A 17,032-nucleotide genomic window follows, 5' to 3' on the forward strand; every position below is an offset into this window, starting at 1 on the left:
CCCCCACAGAAGACCGAAAACGTTAATTTACCGAGAGGCCGAGTGGGGTCTGGGCCCACCCACGTCAGAGTGTCAGCTCTGTTTTCTGATTGAGCTTTGCTGGGCGAACCCTCATGTTCCCTGTGTGACAAGAGGGATGGTAATAGCTGCCTGGAAGAGCTATTGAGAGCACTGGAGATAAAGGATGTAAAGTGTCTGGTGAGAAGTGGGCACTCAATAAATGGGAGTGATTGTTTGGGATTATCTTTAATTTCGAGTCACTCAGACAACACTGCTGCCTGGCTCTGGTGGGGGAGGCTGGTGAAGGGGGCCAGCGCCTGGAGGCAGGACCTTGCCTGGGCCGCTCCTGGCACCCCCTCCTGGCCAAGTCAGCACCTCAGTCAGCCCTGGCCCTAGAAGGACGGCAGAGGCATGGGACGCTGTTGCTAGGTGCCGGTTGCTAGGCGACACACTGTTTCTCCTGGCCCGGCCACCTCCCAAGGGCCCAGGCTTCCCTGGAGCAGCTAACTTCTGCCTCCTGCAGCCTCTCCCAGACCTCAGAGCCACTGCGGAAGGCAGGTGAGGGTGGGGCCTGCTGCGGTCGGGCCCCGGGGAGAGCAGAGCCAACTTCTGGTGGGAGGCGGGCAAGGCCCAGCGATCCGAGGAAGAGACAAGGAGCCTGGGGCTAGGAGTGAGCGTCCAGCTAGAGTAACCCAGCATTCCAGGCCGGCCAGAGGTTGTCTGGTCATCAGACCCCAGAGGGCAGTGTGTGGGGTTAAGAGCAGGGGCCGAGGGGTCAGGTACCCTGGGTCTGAGGCCTGACTCTGCCACTCATTATGGGCCAACCCTTTACTGCTTGGAACCTCAGGTTCCGGGCTATAAAATGGGACGTTCATAAAAATATGTGGGAAACGGGGCATGTGACACAGGGCACATGAGATGAATGACGACAATGACCTGCCCTTTCCTCACTCTGAGGAGTGGCTGTTGGTGGAGGGGGCAGCCTGGGGTCAGATGGGGGCTGCTCCCTCTTTGTGTTTCCGTCCTAGGTCCCCCGGGGCCCCGCCCCACGGCACCATGATGGGGAAACTCCCCCTGGGGGTTGTCTCCCCTTATGTGAAGATGAGTTCGGGGGGCTGCACGGACCCCCTGAAGTTCTATGCCACCAGCTACTGCGTAGCCTACGGTGAGGGCCTCCTTGGTGCGGGACCCAGCCCCAGGACACTGGCAGGGCAGGGGAGGCTCTCCCGCTGGGAGAGAAGAAGTTCCTCTGGCTTCTCGAGGTGACCCCAGCCTGCTGAACCAATTGGTCCCCCGAGCCCCGCAAGGACGGGGGCCACCCCTGTTCTGTCAGCTGGCCCCACCCTGTAGTCCCTGTCCAAGAACCCATTCTGTGATCCTGCCACACCGACCCGGTCCCCGTCCTGGCAACTCCGTTCTCTCTGCCAGAGTCCCGAAAGGCTGAGTTTTTTCTCTCTCATGTCTGTTCCTGCCCCTGGCTTTGTGCCTTCTCCAACAGGGGGCCCCTTGGCCCTGGGGGGATGCCGGCCCTGCCTGGAAGACCGCCCTCTCTCCCTCTCCCACACTCCTGACCTTGGGTCCTGCCTTGTGGCTTCCCCTCTGGTAGGTCAGGAGTTCAAGCCCCGCATGGGCAGTCACACAGGCACCGGCTACAAATCAAATTACCGGCCTGTGATCTCAAGCCAAGCCAGTCTCAACGCCCTGGACAATCCAGCCACGGGGTATGGTCTGTATACCCCCCTCTCACTCCTGGCCTGCTGGGCCTCAGCGTTCACAGACATCCACACATGAGGACCCTGAGCCTTGCCTGCCTGGGTCTGGGGCCCTGGCGTACTCAAGCCATGGTGACTTGCCCAATGGACTTCTGAGGCATCTGTGGGAGGTTTGAGGGAGGCAGAAAGCTTCTGGACGTGAGCATTGCAGGCCCTGGTGGTGAGAGCTCCGACTCCACCCTCAGGGAACGAGTCCAGGACAATTTCCAGACAGTAACCAGTCAGAGTTACCGCCCCCTGGTGGTGTCCGATGGCACAAACCCACTGCCCGGCAACTTGTACCAGACGGACTCTGGCTACTCTCTGGAGAAGGCCGGTTTGGTACCCACCACCAAGGAGGTCAGTGCTGGGCCAGGGCCAGGAGAGAGGGCAGCCCTAGGGCGGAGTTGAAGTGGAAGAAGGGCTGGGGGGGTGGGGAGAGTGGGGATTCCTTCGGCAGGATGGGACCGCCTGCCAAGGACTGGTCAAGGCTGAGGTGTCCAGGCGCGAAGGAGCCGCAGTGTAGGCTGGGGTCCACTCACCTTTATCACCTTTTCCTTCATCCGCGTCCCCACCATCCCCCCTCCTCCTCCCCCCCCCCCCCGTACCCATCTCCAGCCCCAGCCCCAGCCCCACAGTCTCCACCATCCCATCCACCTCTCCAACTCACGTCACTATGCCCACCATTCGTTCACATTCACTTTTGTCATCATCGTCCCCGTCTTCTTCATTTCTGTCTGTTCAGACAGAATAGGTGATATCAACGTGCCCACCAGATACTCATTCATTCATTCATTCATTCACTCACTCACTCAACTAATGTTCCAAACATCTATATTTGAAGGTGATAAATGCTGGGGAAAACCTACAATAGGGAAGAGGCAGGGGGTGGAGCAAAACTGAAGGGGTTATAACTGCAAATCAGAAGGGTCCAAGCAGGTTGCTATGGAGACATCAGACAAAGACCGGAGGGAGGTTAGTGTTTGCCTCAACTGCAGCAACGTGAGGGAGGAGCGTTCCAGGCCATGAGACAGCAAGTGCAAAGGCCCTGAGGCAGGGTGTGGGGCAGAGTGTCTGACCTGAGGAGGGACAGCGAGAAGGCAGATACTGGAGAGGAGTGGGGAGCCAAGGGCCTTGTGGGCTGCTGTCAGGATGTGAAGTCTACCCCGGGGTGTGCTGTGAATACTCAGGGCCCTGAACAGTGGAGGGAGGGATAGGACCCGACCTCATTGTAAGGGGTCCCCTGGGGCTGCTGTGCAGGGGTCAAGGGCGGACTCAGAGTCAGGAGGTGACTGCCAACCAACCCCCTGCCAGGTGGGTCATTGGTTGCTCCCTCCTCCCAGGTCAGAAAGGTCCACTTTGACACCCAGGACTATGGGCCCCACTCCATCACGGGGCTGGAGCCCAAGCACAGGCCCCTGCTGTACCAGCAGCAGAGAAAGGGCTCGCTGGAGTGGGAGAATGCCGGCCACGTGAGTGGGCGGCCCCAGGGCGGGCTGTGGGCAGGGCAGAGGGGGCCCCCCCTTCTCCTTCCTCTGCACTGAGGCACTCAGGAAGCTGACTAAATGTCCGCTCAGGGCACCCAGAAACACTGGGGCGAGCCAGGGATTTGATATCTCCAAGGAGGCCTCAGAGTGGTTCTTGCACGTGTCTCAGGATTGAACAGCCCAGTCCCCCACTCCCCTCTCCCCCATCCAGACAGACACCTTGAATCCAGGCAGTGAATTGTGATGTGAGCACCCGTTTTCCTCCTTCGGTCTCTCTCCTCTCCTCGGGCCCCCCACCCCCCCCCAAAGATCTGGGTCCTGGGGCCTCCAGGCCCCGTTGCTCACTACTGGGAGTCCAGTGCGGGCTGAGGCTTAGTTTTCAGTGCCATGGGGCAACAGTGCTCCGATGAACTTCTGGCCCTGGGGTGCTGCTGTTAGTGCCAGGGCCCTGGGGTCTCAGAACATGCCACACAGGTGTGCTCAGAGCACAGACCCCAAAGAGCTGCCACTGCCCCTGGTCGTCCCCCCGCCCCGGCCCACCTATGTCTCCCACTGCTCCACCCTCTGCGTTCCAGGGGCCGCGCTTCATGACATCTGAGTATAATTCCAAGTATCTCAAGGAGCCTTCAAGCCAGCCAGGTGGGAGCTTGTCTGNCTGGCCCTGGGGTGCTGCTGTTAGTGCCAGGGCCCTGGGGTCTCAGAACATGCCACACAGGTGTGCTCAGAGCACAGACCCCAAAGAGCTGCCACTGCCCCTGGTCACCCCCCCCCCCGGCCCACCTATGTCTCCCACTGCTCCACCCTCTGCGTTCCAGGGGCCGCGCTTCATGACGTCTGAGTATAATTCCAAGTATCTCAAGGAGCCTTCAAGCCAGCCAGGTGGGAGCTTGTCTGAGCTCGTACCTCCCTCCCACTGTACCTCCCTACCCCCTGCCCCAGGAGAGACCCCTGGGGGGGCACTGGAGCTGGCACAGCACCAAGAAGCACCAGGGGAGGAAAAAAGAACATACAGGCAGCATGGGGGAACCGTCTCCCCAGGCGGACCCTAGTTAGTGCCTGAAGTCTGCCAAACCTCGTGGACAGCTCATTCACCACGCAGGGCCCACCGGCCTCCAGCCCTATCCTTCCTTCTGCTCCCCTCTCCTCTGCCCTGCATTCTGTAGTCCTCAGGGGGCCCATGGTCCCGGAGGTTCAGGCCTCCAGATCCTCAGAGCCGGCTCCTTCCCTGCCTGCTGGGACTCTGAGCCTCTGGAGGTCACACGGGTGGGGGCAGGTGGCCAGGTAGCACAGGAGGGCTGTCTTTTGCAGATCTCTTACAGAAGAAGTCTATCGGTGCCAAAGAGGAGTCCAGCTTCACCAAGGAAGCCACCAAGAACCCCGTCGTCTTCCAGCCTCCCTCTCAGGCCCTCCCTGGGGACCCTGTGAGTAAGGCTGGGCTCCACAAGAATCTTGGGGAGATTGAAACCCTCCAGTAGGGGAATTTCTGGCTTTAAAAACAAACAAACAAAAAACATGAGTTACAGAACCTTTTTTTCAAACACAATATGAAAGAACTTGGGCAAAAATCATGGGCAATGCACCCACTTTATGGGTGAAAAGCCTGAGGTCTGAAGCTGAGAAGCTGCGTAGCCAAGGTCACTCAGCATTTGGACAAGACTGCCGACCGGTGCCACAACCTCCTCTCTGTTATCCCCAAACCCTCCCCTTTCCTCATCACCCCCGTGGTCCCCTGTGTGTGGAGCCCTCCCCTGCACCAAGGGGGCAGCTGCCTCTTGTTGGGCTGATGCTTCTCTGTGCACCTCTTCCCAGGTCCTCCTTCCTGGCCGGAGCGTCACCAAGTCTGACTTTGTCCCCATGACCTACCCTCATGTAAGCGCAGCTGCAGCCAGGGGAGGGTGGCCCCTGGGAGGCAGTGAGGGCCGTGCACTGAAGGGCACAGCAGGGGCCGCGCTTGGGTCCCAGTGACTGCTTTGCTGTCTCAGGGCCATGAGTTGCTGCCCCAGGTGGCCAGAGGCTCCGAGCGGGAGACAGGCTTCAGCCGAGTGAATGAGAGGACTCTCAGCTCCAGAGTAAGTGGCCTGGGGCTGCCTTGGAGAAGGAGCACTCAGAGGGGAGGAGACGGGGTTTCTGGGACTGGGGCTGGCCCTGCAACATGGGAAGAATTGGGGTATTTAGACTCCCTGTGGAGGGTAAGGGCCAAGCAGCTGGAAGGGAGGGTATGTCGGACACTGAATTTGGTGTGGGGGGGGGCTGGTGGGGTTGGGGGTCCGGGCCAGGCTGTGGCTGCACGTGCCTCTGCTTGACTGCTCTCCTTCCCTGCTGCCTCGGCCTGGCCACCCAGCCACCCACCTCGTGGTTCTGTCCCCTGCAGGCATGCCCTCCTGGCCCAGAACCCAGCAGCATGAGCCACTGGCAATTCCAGCACCCACAGCGGGTACAACAGACAAATGTCACCCTGCCTGGCCGGGAGATCGTGGGGAACAAGGTGAGGCCTGTGGTATCCAACCCCCAACCCCCAGCCCGACCCCCTCCTGACCTGACAGGTCCCCTCTGTCTATCCCTGCATTGCAGGAGCCCACAGGGTACAGCCTCAACAACCCTAGCTACGTCCGGAGCCCCTGTGAGCCCAATGTGGATAATCACTACCTGACCACCTACAACCAAGGGTGAGTCCCTTCCCTGCCCAAATGTGAGCCTGTGAAGCTGACACTGTGGACGTGAACTCACAGGCTGTGAGGAAGGCCAGCACTGAGGCAGCCCGTGCCCCACTGGAGCCGAGGGGAGGCTGCCTCGGTGGGCGGAGGCCGGCTTCCCACCCGTAGCCCCTCCTGCCCCGCAGGTACTTGGAGAACACCCCCAAGGGGCTAGACCAACAAGGCTGGACTCAAGGTAGCATCCAGCCACAGAAGCCTGGAGGCTACGCCCTCAACCAGCCGGTCACGGGCCTGGTGGCCACCCCCAAGCCCACGGAGAGCCTGAGGCACCTCCACCCCCACGTGGGAAGGTAGCATGCCCTCCGTCCCTCCCTGCCTCCCTCCCTCCTGCTCTGTCCTTGGCTGGTTCCAGGCCTTTCCTCAGCCTCTCCTCCCTCTCTCCATCTGTCTGTCCTTCTGAGAGGCCCATGTCCTCTCTCTGGCTTGTTCACGGCTTCTCCTGCCCACGTGGCTCCACCAGCCCCCTGGCGGCCAGAGCCAGTTCTGCACCTGCTCTCTGCCAGGCTGCTTGTGGTGGCGGAGGGCGGGGGAGGGGGACACCAAACTGAATGGGCTGTGGTTATACGCCTTACTCTGACATCTTTCTGCTCAACTGAGTTCCTCAGAAATTACGTTCATGCGGCAATGGCCCCGAGCTGGCAGGCAAGGAATGTGTGTGGCTTGGCTGCTGTGGCAGAGTGCTGGCCCCTCCCGGCTTGCTGCCCCACCACGCCCTCATCATGGCCCCTTTCTCCCTGCAGAACCCTGATCTCAACTGACCCCTTCTACCGCCCCATGCCTTATAGCAGCCGCTTCAACACACCCCACTGAGCCTGAGGTCTTGGGTAAGGTTGGGGGGCCCCACCGCAGCTGTTCCCCCTTTGGGAGTGGCTATCGAGGGCCAGCCCCACCCCCCAATCCCTGAATTGAGGAAGCCCTGCCCCTGGACCCCAGCCCCAGAGTGGGGGTGGGTGAGTGCACAGACCGCCTGAGGCCCCTCAGACCTTGTCATTTCCCCACAGGTTTGCCATTCCCGTGGGGCGGGAGCTGGCTACTGACCTCATCCCCTCTCCAGTGCCCTGGGGGCTCCCCCGTCACTTTCCAATGAAATAAAGAGCAGAGGAGCAGCGCAGTGTGTCCGTGGCCCTCAGGGGTGGCTGGGGAAGGGAGGGGTGGGGGTGGGGCGAGGTGCAGGGGTGGAGGGGCCAGGGCCAGATGCGGAGGCCCAGGTGACTCACTGTGACACTGTGGACAAGGCACTTCACTCTTGAGACCCAGTTTCAACTCCTGTCAGGGGGTCTCCTGTGGGCTGTGCTAAGTGCTAGGTCAAGCTCCGAAGGGAGGAGGCCCCAGGGAGGGGGCCGGTGGGCCAGGGAGGAGGGGGAGGCGGAAGTGTGGGTGGTTGAGAGGCCTCAGATACCTGGTCTGTGAAATGGGTGGGGGCCAGGGCAGGACTTCCAGGCCCTTCTGGGTCCCGTACTGGATACTTTAAAGGAGAGGGGAGGACAGGGTGGGCAGGAGGAGTCCCAGAGATCTCTCTGCTGAGACAGACGGAGGCCGGTCCAGGCTGGATGGACACGTGGACACCAGCACAGGGGCAATGGGGCTGCCAGCAAAGGCCGGTGCCTTGGTGCAGGCCCTTTGTGAGAACTGCAGGAAGGCCCCCCGGGGCGGCTGCCCTACCCCAGGGGGCCTGTGAGGCGGAGTCTGGGCTGCCACCCAGCACGTGCTACCCGCCCAGGTGCATTCGTGCCGTGCACACCTCTACAGCTATGGGTGGTGGCCCTGCTGGCACCAGCTCCTTATTTTGTAAGTGAAGAAGCTGGACCAGAGAGGGCACATGAGCTGCTCAAGGTCACACAGGACAGAAGGACAGCGGCAGCCCTATGTTGAGGACGTTCCCTGCACCTCACTGGCCAGCCCAGCATGCAGAGGGGTTACTCAGTGTCCAGCAGCTGCTCTCCCCTCCCCTGCCCAGCAGCGTGTCTGGGGCCCAGCTCTGCTGGTCCCCACAGCTTGGCTGTACCCAGCAGTCTTGAGTGGCGGGCCTGGGCGCTGGCTGGAGCCTGGCCGCAGCCCCCAGGGGCCTGTGGACATCACCAACAGGCTCCAGTTGTGGAGGACAGGAGAAGGGGACACAGTTTCTCAGCTGAAAACCCTGCCAGACCCAGGACCCAGTGGCAGCCCACAGACTGTGGCCCCCAACACCAGGGGTGAGTCACCAGACTAGAGATTTGCCACTTGGGAAACCCACCCACAGTCACACGCACTCGCCAAAGCGCACACTCACGCTAGATGCACGCAGACGCAGGAAGACATGCGCAACAAGCACATACGGGAGCAAAAATGCCAGCAGACAAGGACACACAGACTCACTAACCACCACACATGGAGACATATGGGAGCACAAAACAAGCATGCACATAAACACAGCTCTTCACATGGATGCCCACGGTGCTTCTACATACATACATGCATGCGTGCAGAGATGCAGGCAGACCTACAGACACATCGACACCCACAGGCCAGCCACACACACAAACACAGGTGGACAGAGACTCACAGGACAGACGCCCCCCACCCCACTCCACTTCTCCATTTCCTGTCCCCTCCCCGAGGTGTCTTCTTACAGCTTGTCTTTCCTGCTCACGCTCCCCACCCCCTCCCCGCCTCTGGCTCAGTGGGAGATGCGGTGTCATGTTGGTGTCATGGACACTGGAGCCTGGTCACAGCCTCTCTCTGTTGCCTCCTCTCTCTGCTCATCCTGCACCCAGTTTCCAGGCCGTGTGAGCTGGGGCTGTATCAGGGTTCCCCGAGCTGGAGCTGTGGACCCCGCCCAAGGGAAGAGTGCCCAGCAGCCCCTCGTCTGCACCCCCTGCCTTCTCCCCTGCAGCCTCTCCCAGGCAGCTCATCTCAGCCTCCCCGGGAGGACCCTGGGACCCAGCCCAGAGGTCTGCGTGAGGACAGGGAGGCCCAGGGAATGGGTTGCAGGAAGAGGATTTAGGAGGGGCCACGGCTAAGCCTGGGAGGTTCTGGAGCCTCCACCTGGTTCAGAGCCTGGATTTCCCATCTCCCAGATGAGACAGATGAGGGAAGGTGGAGGGACTGCCCCCAGGTCACACAGCCAGTGAGGACTGTGGGTGGGGGCCTGGCCTGCTGGTAAGGGGTAGAGGGGGAGCCAGAGTAGACCCCCCATCACACCTGGCTTCCTGGCCTTTGCTGACCCACCAGGTTACTCAGGGCAGGCCCCTTGTGGCAGGCCTTGAAGGAAATGGGCAGAGTGGCCAGTTTGGGGCAGCAAGGGAAGCAAGATTGTGGGCAAGGACACAGAGGAGGGGCCAGCCCAAGGCTTGGCCAGACAAGGGAGCACACAGCGAGCGTGGCCGAAGGGAGAGCATCCCCGTGGGAAGGACAGTTGGCCTTGTCAGGCGTGCTGAGGAGCCATTCTCTGTCCCTCCTTGGTGACACAGCTCATCCAGGCATAGGCCACGTTTGTCTTGTTCACAGTGGAAACTCTGAAGCCCAGGACAGTGTGTGACTCACCTGTAGGTACTCAGCAAATATCAGATAGGTGAGGGAATGAATGAATGGATGGATGGATGGATGGATGCTGACTGTCATCAGGGGCACCAGTTGTGGGCTTCTCCTTGTCACTCGCCCTGGCCCCAGGATGTCAGTCACTCAGGCCCCTGCACCTGGCAGGCCCTACTGTGCCTCCCCTCACCTGGAAGCCATGTCTGTGGCCCCTCAGAATGGCTCTGATTTGCCCACTAGGTTGCTCCTTCTCTCTCGGTGTGTGGCCCCTTGTTCTCCTCACACACTGTGCCAGCTTCTGGCCAGTCCCAACCAAGCTCCCCTGTAGTGGCCCTAGGGCCTCATATTCCAACCTTGACCCCCAGCCAGCCCCAAAGCCAGGGTCAGGTCAGTGCTGAGCAGTCCTCTGTGTCCCCAGGCAGCAGGGGTGGACACTTCCCACCTTGTGGCTGCTCGGGTTGCTGAAACTCTATTGAAGGGACAGGCCTTGGCCACGTCCCTCACCCTCTGTGCTGTCTGGTAAATGTGGCTCCGTCTGAGGGGGCACCTGTCCCCTTGCCCCTCTGAGACTTGAGTCTCCTCTGTGGCTTGGGCCAGCATCCACCCTGCACCCTTTCCTTACCCGGCCCAGGCTGTCAGCATAGTGGAGCTGCCCAGGCCAGGTTCAAACCTCAGCTCCTCACAGGAGGCTGCCTGCTGCCGCCAGCTGTGGAGGCCGCCTGAGTGTTCCGAGTGGAAGCTAATAGCAGCCCCCACATTGTGGGCTAGATGGGAAGATGTATAGAGCGCGTAGCACACAGGTGGTAGCTGCCTTGGTGCTGGAGCAGAGGAGACAGAAGTCTAGGCAGGAAGAGGGACTTGAGCTAGGGCATACGACAGGTAATCACAGGGTCTGGCCTTTGCCCCTCCTGCTTGGCCCCAGACAGGGTCCCTCAGGCCCCTTCTCTGGGAGCAGGCCCCCTCTTGTCTGGGACTGCATGGGGGGGGTCCACCTGCATGTCCTCATGTGGAGGCCTAGGCCGCCTCTCTGAGGCCAGCTGCTGCCAGGACCTCTTGGAAGCTGCCTGCCCCTCCCCTCCCCTGCAAACCAGGCTCCATGAGTTCAGGTGAGTCACTCCTTCCCGCAGGTACCAATTGCAGCTGCTGCCAAAAGCTTCCTGCCCCTCCCCAGGGACGTGCTAGAAACTCATCTGAGGCCTACAATGGCAGTGATTAACTTTTGTTAAGCCCCCACAGCCTGCTGGGTGCTGGAAATTTTCCGTGGGCCTTCACCTTTTCAGCAAGAACACAGAGAGACCTCCCTCCAGGGGAAGTTTGGGGACACAGGTGGGTGCTATGCTGACGCCCTGACTGTGGGGGTGTGGAGCCCCAAGGGCTGCCGGGACAACAGGATCGGGACAGACACTGGGTACCACACGGTGGGGCGCCCCTCCTGACGCACAGGGACCCATGTGAAGCTGCTGCTAGTCATCGCCTGGTGGCAGCTGAGGTTGGCAGGTGCCATCTGGCTTTGGTCACACGGTGGCATACAGAGTCGCCAGCTCAAAGGCTTGACAGCGGGCCAGCTGGGAAAAGGCATCTGTCCGTGGGAACTGGGGGCCAGGGGGTGGCGGGAAGCCCTGCGTGGGGAGCTGCAGGAGGGTGGGCATGCCACGTGCAGACAGATGGAGGGCCTGAAACTCAGAATCCGATCGCCGGTTTCCTCCCTGACCATCTGGAGGGCCACCCGTCTCCGAGGAAATGTTCCCCAAGCAGGAGAATATGCAAGGACATGGGAGAAATCAGACCCAGGAGCCCCCCCCCCCGGCCCCGCCACCCAGTGCCGATACTTTTCACTTCTCAAGATGTCGTTACTGCAGACAGGGCTCTGCCAAGAACATTTTTTGAGTTGGAGAACTTTACCCTGGAAGGAACTTTGGGAGAACCAGCTCAACCTGAGACAGAGAGATGGAGCGGCCTCCCCAAGAAACCTGGCTTAATGTGCACAGTCAGGCCTCTCTGCTCTGAGTCAGGCCTTTCCCAGCACATCACTGAGCTGGGGGCCTCTGGGTGGCGGGCGGGGGAGTGGGTAGAAGTGAGGCCTGGAAGCGTCCTAGGAGAGCTAGCTGAAGTCTGGCCATGAAACCTGGCAGAGCTCTCTGCAAGCTACAGAAACCAACTCTGGCTAATTTAAGCAGGAGATGGATTTATTAAAAGGATTTTGGAGATCACAGAACCTTCAGGTGGGCCTGAGAACAAAGCTTCGGGCCTATGCAGCCAAGAACCTGGGTGTCCGTCCTCAGAAGGGACCCTGCCTGGTCCCTGCAGCTCTGCATTTCTCATTTCCAGTACAAAATCAGGGGTGGGTGCCTCTGATGGGTGCCTTCCAGGTCACACGTCTGTATTCAACTTGCAAAGGAAGCTGGGGAGGTGAGTTTCCAGCTTCCACACTAGGACACATGGCTGCTGTTTTGTATGGTGGTTGGAACTCTCCACCATAGAATGCTGGGTGGCCCAGAGAATCCAAATGTCCTCACATATGGGTGCTGTCAAGAAGGGCGGGGCACTTCCTCTGCCCCAGTGCCCTGCACACTGGGTAGGGAGGCGCTGGCCCTTTGTGAGACATCAGAAAGGATGCCCTTCCTCGGCTGCCCTAATGCTATATCAATCTACAAGGCCCCTAATGCAAACAGAGCCCCTTGGGCGTGGTTCCATCATGCATTGCACCCCCTGCTCAGCTGTGTGCTTGGCAGGTGCGGGTTTCCCGGGCTCGCAGGCACTGAGAAATGCCCCTTGGTCTCTCTGTAATGGAACTGAACAAAGATTCCATCTAGTTGCCTCCAGTCCCACTCAGTCCCCTCTGAATGTGACTGGGTCCCCCCCATCAGGTCAGGAATTCTGTCGCTCCTCCTCTTCACGCTCTTCTCCCGGGAGGGTGCACGCGTTCACGGAGCCTACTGCTGGAGAAGAGGCGGCCATCCATGCTCGCTCCTCCGTGTGTGTGGTCTCTGAGGGTTTCGTCATCCATGCCTGTCCTTCCTGCACCTGCACGGGCACAACGGTGGCGCTGACCTCTGCTTGCCAGGGTCACGCATGCAACCCTCCAGCTGCCTCACCCGGACCACTCCTGCAGCCCGTCCAGGCCCACCAGCCTGCTCTCAGCCACACCTCACTCACGGTGGGGGTGCAGGAACTCCCAGAGGCTCCCCCTCAGGACACAGGGCTGTGTGGAAAATTCAGCAGAGGGGCTAGTTCGCCTCCCTTTTGGTTCTGCTGAGTCCTCTCCAGAAAGTCAGGGAGGCTTGTGGGAGGCAGGTTGCATCCTCAGGTCACAGATGGTAAGAAAATGCAGGTCTCCTCTGCCCTGGTGTCCCCCAAATATATCTGCTCTTTTTCATGTCACCCTCAGACTCAGCCCAGAGCAGGTAAGGCCCGGGGCTCCTTTGCCAGTGACATCCACGTTTAGGGTGGATGTCACGCTCTGCTCCCTTTCTCCCACCTGCCGGCAGAGCGTTTATGTCATTTTAGGTGGGACTGTGGCTTCTGTGATGACGAATGCTTCCCCCACTCCAGGGCTGACAGCATCGGCTCCCTGCTACCCAGGTTCAAAGCCAGGCTTTTGGACCAACAAAAAAAGGTTTCTCTCTCAAAACTCAGCTCTTGCAAGGCTATAGTCTCAGCTATGGGTTTCAAAGCCTCTTTTGTAACTCAAAGCCAATGAGTTGACTCTCTGTTCTGAGTTCTCCTTGGGGAGCTGGAACATAGGAAGAACGGAGGGGAATGGACACCAGGACATGGTCTGCAGTGGAGCAGCAGCTAATATCTCAAAATGACCATACCCAGCTCCCCAGGAGCTCACTGACGCTTCACGCTAATCCTTGGGATTGTGCCCATCCCAGGGCCAGGACTGGGGTGAAGTAAGCGAGGCACTTTCCCAGGCACAGAATTTAGGGGACCAAACCACTGAGTCATCCAGATTAAAAAAATACTTGAATGCAATCATTTAAAAAATCAAACATAATGCAAAAAAATCTATGATGAACAACATATAAAACATTTAAATATAGGCAAGATTAGTACTGCTGATCTTTCCTTTTGCCACAGGCTCCAATATGGCTCATCCCAGCGCTGGTACCAATTTGCCTTTGTTGCATTAAAACCATTCCTTATCTTGATCATGGAGCGTTTTGGCACCCCCTTAAATTCTGTGCCTGGGGCAAGGGCCTTGCTGACTCCACCCTAGTGCCGGTTCAGATGCACTGTTTCGATGTGAAATCGAGGTCCAGAGAGGGCGAGTAGCTTAAGAGCAATGGGAGGCCCCTGGGAACCTGTGGGGCAGAGGCTGCCTGTTCACTCCCTCCACACACACTGGTTAAGTAGGTACGATGCAGCCGAGTGCTATGGAACCTCCTCGAACAAGGTCCCTACCCTCGTGGAGCTCGTGTCTTAGTACAAAGGAGACAGACTTCAAGTAATTTGGAGTTAATTACTTATTAAACTGCAATTGGAATAAGTCCTTCGAAGGAGAAAGGTGGGAGTTCAAGAACGTATGACGTGGGGGCTTGACGTGCGCTGGAGGACCTGGAAGGATTCTCTGACAGACAGAGGTTTCAGCGGAAAGCTTACAGGATGAGCAACGTGAGCCAAGCGGAGTGGGAAGAAGAGGGGCCAGCACGTGCCAAGGTCTTGGGGTGGGAAGAAGCTGGTGCGTTTGAGAAACTGCAAGGAAATGTGTTAGGCAGTCCAGGCTGAGGCTGTAATCAACAGCTCTTACCTCGAAGTGGCTGGACGTGTTAAAATGTGTTTCTCATTTGCTTCCCAGTCTAATGTGGCTCAGGTAGCCCATCTCCACATGGTGACGCAGGGACCCAGTTTCTTCCCTCCTCTAACACTGCAGAAAACAAAGGAGTGGAAGTCTGTGCATGGATGTGGCATAGACTGTGACTTCTGCCCACCTGTGCTGGCCCAGTGCTCATTCCAGGGCCCAGCCCCATCAGCCTGCTGGGAGCTCAGGAAGAAAAAGGGGAAACAGAAGTTGTTGACTCTTGTCTGCTCCTGCCATATTGAGGGAACTAGGTCAGACACATCCTTGGCAGTCATGGTCAGGACCTAGGTCTGCAGAGGAGCAGATCTTCTTGGAGATCTTCTTGGAGCAGAAGATCCAACTTGAACTTGGCCACAGATCTAAGAAGGTATTAACATAAGGGCAGCTGCCAGCTGTGACCATGGTGGTCTCTTGCAGGAGGAAGGAGTCATCATGTCAGAACCCACTTTGGAGGTGGGTTCCCAGAACCCACTGGAATGGTCAGGTGCCTGACCATGGCATGGAGGTGTGTCCCCAGCATCAAGCCAGCCTCACAGCCTGGCCTCTGTCGCTCCAGCTCTTGCGTCCCTGGGAAGGGTGGGGAGGGTTCTCAGTTTTCAACAGACCAGCCAGGTTGCTCTCAATAGCTCTGGTTTCAGAGAATGTGATCCCCAGGGTGTATCTAGGTTCCAGTTTCTAGGGGGCCTGGGGAGCAGGGTGGCAGGGGCTGAGCTAGCTTGGTGAGTTTGGCTATCTAGTGAAGGGCTCTGGGCCAGTAGCAGGCCAGACATTGCCTGCAATTTGCTAACAGGCAACCCCTGAGCCTGGATCACAGCCCTCAGTTGCCCATGGACTTGGAGGCCTCTTTGTTCCGCCTTCTCGAGTACGTTTTGTGGCTCCTAGGTTTGCTCTGTAGGTTCTAGGATGCCCCCAGTTGGGTAAACACACTGAGTCCAGGACCCTGGAATCAAAATCTCTAAGCCGGGTGGTCCCGGAAACCTTCCTGCTGTTGGCAGGAGAGGGGCGAGCATTTGGGAGCTCAGGGTGGTTTCTCTAATGTGCCCTGGCTGAGAGAGGCAGTCCAGGCTTTGCAACAAGATAGCCTGAGTTTGAATCCTGGCTTTGCCTTACCAGCTGTGTGACCTTGATCGAGCTACCTTCTTGGAATCTCTTTTCTCATCTGTAAAGCAAGGGGCTGTAGTACCTGCTTGGCAAAGATGTGGTGAAAGGTAAATTAGATAAACTGAAGGCGGCCAGAAAATGATAATCTCCATTACAGTGTGGAAGAGGACCAAGATGAGCAGGTTACACGTTGCACAAACTCCTTCCTCCAACACCACACACACACACACACACACACCCTTTCTTGCAGCTGCAGCCAGGGGAACCCTATTAAAATGTGTGTAAGATCCCATCATTCCTCTGCTCCAAGTCCCCCAATGACCCCTTACCAAAAGTCAAAGTCAAAGCCTTCCCAAAGGCCACACACAGGCCCTCGGTTGTGCTGCACCCCCTCCACACTTCCTCTCTCTGCCACGCTCCCCTGCCTCTCCAGCACACTCGGCACGCCCCTGCCCCAGGGCCTCGGCGCTGCCACCCTCGCCCAGGAACACGTTTCCCCCAGCACCTGTCTGCATGGCTCGCTCCCTCTCTTCCTCCAGCCTTTGCCCAAATGCCATCCTGTCCCCGAGGACTACAGGCCACTCCATTCTCTCCAGAGCCCGCAGCCCTCCTCTGTCCTCCTGCTCCTTCGTAGCCTGGCCGTTGCCAGACACACCGGGAAGCGCCTTTTGTTGGTTATTTCCACTCACAGGAATTCGAGTCCCAGAAAGGCAAGGTGTTTTTTCTTTTGCGAGGGGGGGGCATCTATTAATATATTCACACTCATAGTCCTCTCCAGCCACTAAGCATCTGAGCAGGGACATAACGTTTTTTGGAAGAATACCTGAGGCCTGGTGTTCTGAGGGTACAGGTAAGAGCGCTGGGCCGTGGCAGGAAGGACGTTGTCACTTTCCTTTTTTGCCTAACGAGGGAGTCGGACCAGGTACCCGGGAGACCAGGAACTGTGGGGGCTGTGCCCCTCACTGGGTGAGTTCTTGCCTACCTCCATTTTTCTGGGACGAGGGTCCCTAGCTTCCTGCAGACATTGAACTGAGCCTGTGGTCTCTCCTGGGAGCTAAGCGCGCTCCCTGCTCTGACATTTCCTTGCTTTCTGAAGACCTGCGTTGCTAAAACATTCTGTGGCCTTATGCAAGTCTCAGCAGCCACTCTGGTCCTGTCCCTGGAGAGGGGAGTGGGAACCGGAGGGGGCCCTGGCAGGGTCAGCGTAGTGAGGGGGCGGGTCCCTGGGGACGTGGGAGGCAGGACAAAGGAGCCTTCTACATTACATGTGCTGTTTTCTTCCTTTTAGGTAAAAGAAATTGGATTTAAAGCAAGTGTGACCATGCTGGATACTGGGTACAGGGGCGTTTATCACAGAGAGCTTTGTACGTTTCTGTATGTCAGAGAAAAGGCCATTCAGAATACAGATCTGGAGGCGGGCAGGGCAGTTATAACTTATGAGCAGGAAGGGAAAGGCCGTTTCTGGGGACCGGGGGCGACCTGGACGGTAGCCACTTTTCCTGTGTGTGTTTGGGCAGAGGGGGTGTCTGGAGTCTGGCCTATTCCCAGAGCTGTCAGATCCCGCTCCCCCCACCCTGCGCCCCCTTCCCAGGCCTCAGTGTCCTGACTCCCCGAGGAGGAGCGAGGAGTGCAGAAAGGCTGAGAGGCCGCGTGCCAGGGATG

The 17,032-nt window shown here is 58.6% G+C and overlaps 1 protein-coding gene across 5 annotated transcripts; it reads left to right on the forward strand.

Moving 5' to 3' along the window:
- Positions 1-473: 473 nt before the first annotated feature.
- Positions 474-7,060, forward strand: SAXO4 (stabilizer of axonemal microtubules 4). 5 transcript variants are annotated; one of them, XM_037060535.1, is made up of 14 exons: positions 474-558; positions 1,029-1,171; positions 1,610-1,721; positions 1,958-2,111; positions 3,095-3,223; positions 3,814-3,877; positions 4,547-4,659; positions 5,048-5,107; positions 5,221-5,307; positions 5,610-5,723; positions 5,810-5,904; positions 6,078-6,242; positions 6,693-6,776; positions 6,954-7,060. In XM_037060535.1, the coding sequence occupies exons 2-13, from the start codon at positions 1,057-1,059 to the stop codon at positions 6,760-6,762; spliced, it is 1,278 nt and encodes a 425-aa protein (XP_036916430.1). In that variant the 5' UTR covers positions 474-558; positions 1,029-1,056; the 3' UTR covers positions 6,763-6,776; positions 6,954-7,060. The 5 variants fall into 5 exon arrangements, with proteins under 5 accessions (XP_036916430.1, XP_036916428.1, XP_036916432.1 ...); XM_037060533.1 differs by lacking the exon at positions 3,814-3,877 and adding an exon at positions 4,054-4,117; XM_037060537.1 differs by having other exon boundaries at positions 1,029-1,165; positions 1,607-1,721.
- The last annotated feature ends 9,972 nt before the right edge of the window (positions 7,061-17,032 follow it).

Source organism: Sturnira hondurensis, unplaced genomic scaffold (assembly GCF_014824575.4).
Source record: "Sturnira hondurensis isolate 20B ecotype Veracruz unplaced genomic scaffold, ASM1482457v3 Scaffold0011880, whole genome shotgun sequence".
Taxonomy (NCBI): Eukaryota; Metazoa; Chordata; class Mammalia; order Chiroptera; family Phyllostomidae; genus Sturnira; species Sturnira hondurensis.

Coding starts and splice junctions, on each gene's coding strand:
- SAXO4 (XM_037060535.1), top strand. CDS start 1,057: ATGATGGGGAAACTCCCCCTGGGGGTTGTCTCCCCTTATGTGAAGATG. Junction 1,172..1,609: donor CTGCGTAGCCTACGGTGAGG/GCCTCCTTGGTG, acceptor CTCTGGTAGGTC/AGGAGTTCAAGCCCCGCATG. Junction 5,905..6,077: donor CTGACCACCTACAACCAAGG/GTGAGTCCCTTC, acceptor CCTGCCCCGCAG/GTACTTGGAGAACACCCCCA.